The 8348-nt window shown below is 49.4% G+C and overlaps 1 protein-coding gene across 1 annotated transcript; it reads right to left on the bottom strand.

Annotated features, from left to right (window-relative positions):
• Nucleotides 1-216: 216 nt before the first annotated feature.
• Nucleotides 217-3752, bottom strand: RPL36 (ribosomal protein L36). The gene is made up of 4 exons (XM_019513200.1): nucleotides 3681-3752; nucleotides 3469-3563; nucleotides 935-1069; nucleotides 217-353 (listed from the first exon to the last, which is right to left on the bottom strand). Exons 2-4 carry the CDS (start codon nucleotides 3559-3561, stop codon nucleotides 264-266), a joined length of 318 nt encoding a protein of 105 aa, XP_019368745.1. The 5' UTR covers nucleotides 3562-3563; nucleotides 3681-3752; the 3' UTR covers nucleotides 217-263.
• Nucleotides 3753-8348: the final 4596 nt, after the last annotated feature.

Here is an 8348-nt window from a genome sequence, read left to right as displayed (position 1 = left end):
TAAGTTTAGGTTCAGCAAAATGAGCTGTGTCCCTGTTCACAAATGCAATGTTTTTATTACCCCACACCTCAATTCCACGTTTTATCAAAGCACCAAAAATATGCCTTCTGTTACTCTGGAAGGTCTTTCAATGTCTTGTACAGCTTGAAAAATATCCCCAGTCACTAAAGAAAATGCTCTCTCTAGTTGGGAGTTGCTAGTAAACCACCACGCTGCTGGAGTTTTTTGAACAAACTTTACTGAATTACAGAAATTTGTACAGTTTAATCCTTCTTGGCAGCAGCCTTCCTCATGGCTGCCAGGACATTGCTAAGCTCTTCCCGCTTTCGCTTGGCCCGAATGTGAGTGCCAACCTATGTAAAGAAGAAAGCAATACAGTAAGCAATTATCCCATGACAAGAAGCACAAGTAGGTCCTCACCTTTTCCTTGTCTTATTCTGTCAGTGACAGAAAGCCTGGGCTGCAGTGTACACAACACACTTAGGCTTGAATAAGGACTGTGTCTCAGTTTGATAATAAGCCCAGCCTAGGTACTCTCCCTTCAATCAAATCTACACTGCCCCTGCAAGTAGGACTGTTAGGAAGAGGCAGAAGTCTCCTACTCTCAACTTTTCAGGATAGTTTTAGGTTCCACACCGTTCCAAGTGCCCTGAATAACTGGATCAAACCACACCAGTTCCACATTCCTCTTCCCTGCACTAGCTTTGCAATATGGAGGAACAGATTTTGGATCATCACTTCCAAAACTACAGCAGCTGCTATATACCATAGCTGCCTTTCTCTTCCCCCAAGCTAGGCTAGTGACTGCTTAAAGTGATGAGCAAGGGCAGGACCACAGCTCCTGCAGTGTGAAACCCTCTGCCTGGAGTAATGGGGCAAGAGGAATCAACAAAGGTTCTTTCATACCCTGGGGTAATACATTATAGTCACTTACCCTTTTCTTTATGAATTTCAGAGCACGTTTGTCTTTGGAAACTTTCAGCAATTCCATAGCACGCCTCTCGTAGGGAGCAAAGCCACAGACTTCCCTGATCATGTCTCGTACAAACTTGGTGTGTTTGGTCAAGCGCTGAAGGGTATGGGGGAGAAAGGAGGAAAAGAACATACGCACATAGATAAATGGTTTGGCATAACCTAAATGCAATAGGCTACTGAAACAAGTCATTTAATGAGACCTAGCATTTAGACTTTGTATTATAGGCAACTATAATTCAATTATAAAATAAGAGTGACAATAGTAGGAATCATTTAAGACTAGCTGCTAACTCCACACCCTAAGTACTTGTTTTGAAATGGGGATTTAAAATTTGACTTGTTACCAAGCTCTTTAGCCGGACATAGTATAGCACAACAAATTTACTAGTAATTCTATTACTGACACTCTGCTCTGTTGCCAAACGAGACAACTACACAAACACTATCTAGCCCAGTGGTCTCCAAACTTTTTTGATCGTGCACCCCATCAGTAAAAAAATTTTTGAGCATGGACCCCCAGTATATGTATATTTATTTATTTATAAATTATATACATATATTACTTGCGTACCATATGTGACACATGACCATCTGACATACGGACCAAGTGAGGGCGCCAGTGTCAATCCATATATTAAATATTGGTAAAGCTTAATTTCTTTTTTTTCAGATAAAAAATAAATATAAATAGAAGTTCTAATATTTTCTTCCTGCATCCCAATGGATCATCTTGCGTACCCCACTTTGGAGACCACTGATCTAGCCAACAACTGTCAGTGACCACATCTTGTTGCACCTGCAACTGTCTCCACAAGCACAGCTATGCTGGTTAGTCCTCTCTCCACGTGTTACATTGTATTAACCTGTGAATTCCAAAAATAATACCCTGGTTTTTAAACGGACCACCGCTCATATTAGATATGTTATGCAGCAGTAAGATGACATTCCAGATACCTCTGACACACTCTAGAGACACACAAACCAGAGGCAGAAACAGAAGCAAGGTTTGAAAAGAGTGCCATAGTATCAGTGACATCTGTCTGTCCCATGAGACAATAGATTCCCATCAAGTGAAGCATCAGTTCATTAAGGATGCCATGTACGAGACACTATGCTGCACCCAAACCTAAAGCCAACTTCATTCACTATGGCACATGTCTGCATAGCAGCTTTGGAAGGGTAAACCTCAGAACTGTCAGAAGCTTTTGAGAGGAGGGGGAAGAAAACAGGTTTTTCAGTAACCTTCAGCTGTGGCACTGGTTTGGGCCTCATGCATGCTGTGTGTAAAGGAGCGCTGAGGAGTAACTGTGGCAAGAGCTGAGCTCAGAGCAACTCAGCCAGTTGCAATTCTTTGTTTCACATTGCACGTGCAAGTATCTGCTTGCCGCATTCAAGTGGACACAGTTCAAGAGTGCCTGAGCCAGGTATAATGTAGAAGGAGAACCTCATTAAACCCTTATCTCAAACAACACTTGTTCTTCCAGTTCTGAGCTTCCCTTTTCCCCAGAACACTTAGTAAACTTCGATTGTTACCTGCGGTTTGTTTTGCACGTTTTTCAACTGGCTAAGTAACTGCTGATGTCACAATGCTACTCAGCAGTAACAAATGAGCAACATAAAAGTTAGACTTCTCTGGTTTTCCAACTGTCCCAAAGATCAGTTGCTTTCATCACCAACTAGGATGTCCCCTATTTCTACAATTCAGCATGCAGCACTGAGAGACTATTACAGGTAGATGCACAAGGGTGCAGCTAACCCAAGGGTCCAGGCTTACTTCAAGTGGGTCAGTTTGCAACTAAGCCCCCTAAAATTAATCCAAAAATATTCTGAGCATGCCAATATGCAATACCTCATAGCAGGTTCAGTGAAGTTATTGATAACCTAGTGGTGGTAGGGAACCTGTTAAGCAAGTGGATCAGGAACAACAGCCTGTTCTGCATTCTAGCTCCAACACTCAAATTCTGCATGTCCGGGTTCCTTATCCCAGTATAAACACCTACACCTTTTACTTGTTCGCACTGTGAGGATTGTAATAGCGGGCAGCAATTGTACGAGCACCCTGGGCCTCTTCTGTGAGGAGTCCTTGCTTCTGCAGCAGCTTCAACATGCGCTGCCAATAGTTTCACCCTTTGCACCAGGCTTTCGCTATCCCTCATCACTGTACTGCTACTTCAATTATTTCGCTAATCGATGACAGGATCAGCGACCACCTCTCTAACGTACCCCCCTTGGAGAACAGCGGGAAAAACCCAGACACAAACCCACGTCCTCCCTACGTGCCCTGATCCCCGGTCTTCGCAAGAAAGGGGAGCGACTTATCCAGGCTGGTGCGCCTCCCTTTGCCGAGCAGTGGCGGAGCTCCCCCCCCCCCGGCGCTTCAACGCGCTCGGCTCGGCTCGGCTCGGCTCGGGGAGTTGTACCGGAGCCGCCACGAGCCCGCAGGGACCCGGCCCCACACTCCACCGCCCATGCCCGGCCCCCGGCGAGACTCACCCCTCTGCGGCGGCACTGCCGCGGCCTCGACACGTTCCTCGTCACCTTGTGGCCTTTGTGCAGGCCCACGGCCATGGGGTAGCGGATCGCCATGTCTGTGGGGACAGCGCAGCGCGTCAGCCCGGTCCGAGCCCCGGCCCGCCCCACTGCCGCCCGCCGGCCCCCGGCCCGCGCCCGATGGACACGGATTCGCGCGCCCGCTCCCTCCTCACCTGCGCCCGCGGATGGCAGCCCCGGCGGAAAGGCGGGGCCCGCGCGGAACTCTGGGATAGCACTTCCTGCCGGTCCGCCAGCGCCGACGACTAGCGCGTCATGAGCCAAGAGCGGCCGGCAATCGGCAGCCCCTCTAGCTGCTGCTGGGGTCACAGAGCCGGACCTTACCCCCCGCCCCGCGCGGGACGCTGTAGCTGCACGGACTTCGCTAGCTTGTCCCTAGCGGCGCGGCTCGGCCCGAGTCTAGAGGCTGAGGCGTAGCCCGGGCCGCTCCTGGGAGCGGAGCGCTCGTTACCTCCGCCCTAGAGCTCAGCCTCCAACCCGCGGGCCAAGTGCGGCCCCCTGCCGGGCCGGAAATTTGGCAGCGGGAGCCGTGGCCATGAATACGGCCTCCCCCTGCCCTCGCCAAATGCCCCAGTCCCTGCTACACCCCCTTCCCTGGGGGCTGAGCCTTGCCCCCACTTCTGGGTTGGGGCCAGGCCACTGCCCTCCCCCCTGCAGGGCCACCTTGGGGCCTGGCCGCGCCCCTAGCCGAGCCACGCCCGGGTCAAGCTCCAGTCCTCCGAGGCTGCGTCGTGGCGAGGCCGCACCGCTGCATGGCTGGCTGGTGTTTGCTGTGGCAGCCCAGCACTGACTGGATCCGGCCTGCAGGTGGACCCGGCACTGCCAATCCAGCCCACCGGGCAAAACGTTTTAGGCTTTGGGAGGCTTATTCTACGTGTTCCCCTGACACCATCTTCTCTTTTGTCAAACCAGGCGGACACCCAATTCCTACAGCCTTTTCTCCTCCCTTGTCATTTTTGTTGCTGTCCTTTGGCTTTCTCTGAAGAAGAATCAGGTGGTCACTCGGGAACAGCCAGAATGGGTTGATTCCCATGTATAAGATGACAGGCTCTGTGGATGGGAGGAAGAGCAGTGAACGTAATGTGATTTAGTTGTAGCAAGGCTTTTGACAGTCTCTGGTGACACTCTCAAGAAGCAAAGGAAACAAAGACTAGATGGGAGTACTGTAAGGTGGATGCATAGGTTGAGCCATCATGCTCAGTGAGTAGTCGTCAATGGCTCACCATCTAGTTGCGGGAAGGTACTGGGTGGGGTTCCCCAGGAGTCTGTCCTGGGTCAGGTGTCATTTCAGCACCTTCATTAATGATTTGGAAAGCGGTGTCAAGTATATGGCCCATGGGCTGGATCTGGCCCAGGAGCCTCTATCTGGCCTGCCAGGATCTCATTGGGCCACTGAAAGTTGGGGAATGAGGCCAGGGACATGGGCTGCCACAGAATCCAGAACCAGCTTGGCATTCAGCAGCAGGAGGGCAAGTGAGGGCTGACAGCTCTGGTCACCCTGCAGCTGCTTTGCCTGTCGCCACTTATGCAACCCTACCTCCCCAGATGCTAGCCTTTGCTGGATGCCCTATGCTGGATCTGGAGCTCCTGACCCTGCAGAGGACACACAGCAGCAGCTTCTCTAGCTCCAGCACAAGGCGTATGGTAGGGGCTAGAGTCACAGTTGTGTCCCAGGTCAGAGCTGAAGCCAGAACTGCTGCTACCACAAGCTCAAAATCAGAGCCAGACCAGCTGCTGCCGCTACCTCTCCTGCCCTGGGTTGGATCAGGCCCATAAGGAGCCCTGTGGTCCAGATTCAGTCCAGGTCACAAGGTGAGTTTCTCAACCCTGATTTGGAGAATGGGATGCACTGTTAGCAAGCTTGCAGATGGCACCAAGTTGGGTAGAGTTGCAGATACCCTAGAGCAGGGGTTCCTGAAGTTTTTATGTTGCGGCCCAGCAGTCACAGCTGACCGCAGCTGGAATTTCCAGTTGGAAGACAGGTAAGGATACCCCCGCCCCCCAGGTGGAGGGGTGTGCCAAACCCTGCGCTGCTGCAGGCCCTGTGGAAGGAGCCACGGCCTCTCCACCCAGCTCTGGGGGGGGCCGCAGTTTGTTGGTCCACGGCCACTTCCAGTCTGGCAGCCAACCATGCAGCTGACCAGCAGTCGACCCGCTGCAGCCCAGCACCAAGCCACGGCCCAGGGATTGAGACCCCCTGCCCTAGAGGGCAGGGAAATACGAGATTTTAATATGGTAATTGAATGTGCACATGAGAATCTAAGCTTAAATATTTGTTTGTTGAATCTGCTGATGGCAACTAATTCCTAGTTTTGCTTTATGTTCAAAATATATTCAGTGTTGGCCAGTATGGCAGCACTCTTGCTTCCGCTAGTGACTTGAGTCATTTTATTTCTGGCTATACTTAGATGAATACAACAGACTAGGATCCAGAATGGCCCAGATTAACTGGAGAAATGGTCCAAAAATAAATACATATATAAATATGTATTAAAATAAACAAAAATAAATAAATATACTTATTTAAATTGAAATATTTTAAATTTTTTATGTCCTAATTGAAATTTAGTAAGGCAAACTGCAAAGTCATGCATTTAGGATAGAATAACTATGTATGAACACAGACTGGGAAGTGACTGGCTAGGCTACAGTACTCCAGAAAAAGGACTTGGCAGTTACAGCAGACCATAAATTGAATATGAGTCCTTTTCTTGCAAAAAAAAAAAAAAAAAGGCCAACAGCAGGCTGGGTTCTATTAACAGGAGTCTCACTTGCAAATTAAGGGAAGTGATTCTTCCACTCTGTTCAGCATTGGTGAGGGCTCACCTGGAATCCTGTTCAGTTTAGGAAATTAGGGAATTTCTGCTTAGAAATTTTTCTAGGAGAAAATCCAGGTCCTCCTCCAGGTCTGAGGGGAGGCCTTGTAGCACCCTATAACTTTATCAAGGGAGGACAACAGAGAGTTGGAGTTGTGCTATTTACCAGGGCACCCCTAGGAGTAACTAGGAATAATGGATACAAACTAGTGGAGAGTAGATTCAGGTTAGACATTAGGAAGAAATTTTTCACAGTAAGGGTGGCCAGAATCTGGAACGGGCTGCCAAGAAAGGTGGTATTATCACCTAACTTGGAGGTCTTCAAGAGGAGGCTAGATAGGCACCTGGCTGGGGCCATCTGACCTCGGTCCTTGTCCTGCCTGGGGCAGGATGTTGGACACGATGATCCTTCGGGGTCCCTTCCGACTCTACAATCTATGAATCTATGGAAGGGACCTCAGAAGGTCACATCTAGTCCAACCCCTGCTCAAAGCAGGACCATCCACAACTAGATCATCCCACCCAAGACTTTGTCTAGCCAGGTCTTAAAAACTTCTAAGGATGGAGATTCCAGCACCTCTCTAGGTTCCAGTGCTTTATCACACTCCTAGTGAGAGAGTTTTTCCTAATATCCGATCTAATTTTCCTTTGCTTCAACTTGAGACCATTCCATTCTGTTGTCTGCCACCACTGACAACAGTCCAGCCCCATCCTCTTTGGACCCCCTCCTTCAGGTAGTTGAAGGCTGCTATTAAATCCCCCTTCAGTCTTCTCTTCTGCAGACTAAATAGGCTCTGTTCCCTCAGACTCTTCTTAGAAGTCATGTCCCAGCCCCTGAACCATTTTCGTTGCCCTCAGCTGGACTCTCTCCAGCTTGTCTACATCCTTTCTTTATTGGGATGGGCAAAACTGGACACAGTACTCCAGATGTGGTCTCACCAGTGCAGAATAGAACAGAATAATCACTTCCCTTGATCTGCTGGCAATGCTCCTACTAATACAAGCCCAGTATGCTGTTAACCTTCTTGGCAACAAGGGCACACTGCTGACTCATACCCATCTTATTGTCCACTGTAACCCCCAGGTCCTTTTCTCCAGAGCTGCTGCCCTAAGTACAGAACTTTGCACTTGCCCTTGTTAAACCTCTTGAGATTTCTTTTGGCTGAATCCTCCAATTTGTCAAGGCCACTCTGAATGCTAGCTCTGTCCTGCAGCATATCTACTATTCGCCCCGCCCCCCACCCCCATCTTGGTGTCACCCACAAACCTGCTGAGAGTGCACTCCATCCCATCTTCCAGATTATTAATGAAGATACTGAACAAAACTGGTCCCAGGACCAGCTCCTGGGCCACTACACTCGATCCTGGCTGCCAGCTAGACCTCAAGCTATTGAACACTACTTGTTGAACCCGGCGATCCAACCAGCTTTCTGTCTACCTTACAGTCCATTCATCCCACCCATATTTCCTTAACTGCTTGCAAAAATGTTGTTGCAGACCGTATCAAAATCCTTGCTAAAGTCAAGTTATATCATGTCCACTGCTTTCCCTGCATCCACAGCACTTGCTCGCTTGCAAACATAGTGCCCATACTTAAGAAAAAGGAGGATCCAGGGAACTACAGACCAGTCAGCTTCACCTCAGTCCCTGGAAAAATCATGGAGCAGATCCTTAAGGAATCTGATTCTAAGCACTTGGAAGAGAAGAAGGTGATTAGGAACAGTCAGCACGGATTCACCGAGGGTAAGTCATGCCTGACCAATGTGACTGCCTTCTAGGATGAGATGACCAGCTCTGTGGATATGGGGAGACCAGTGGAGGTGGTATACCTTGATTTTAGCTAGGCCAGGGTTTGTCAACCTTGCTTGCCCCCCTGCCCAGTGTCCAGCTGTTTGCCACCCCCTCCCCCAGTGTACACATTAAAAAGGGGACCACTGGGGGTACACTTATTAAAAAAGGTTGAAAACCCCTGAGCTAGGCTTTTGATCTGTTAATTTGGACTGCAGC

Source organism: Gavialis gangeticus, unplaced genomic scaffold, assembly GCF_001723915.1.
Source record: "Gavialis gangeticus isolate Ggan-Ray unplaced genomic scaffold, GavGan_comp1, whole genome shotgun sequence".
NCBI classification, from domain to species: domain Eukaryota; kingdom Metazoa; phylum Chordata; order Crocodylia; family Gavialidae; genus Gavialis; species Gavialis gangeticus.
Note: the sequence above shows the minus strand (reverse complement) of the source record. Positions and strands in the feature narration are given on the sequence as shown.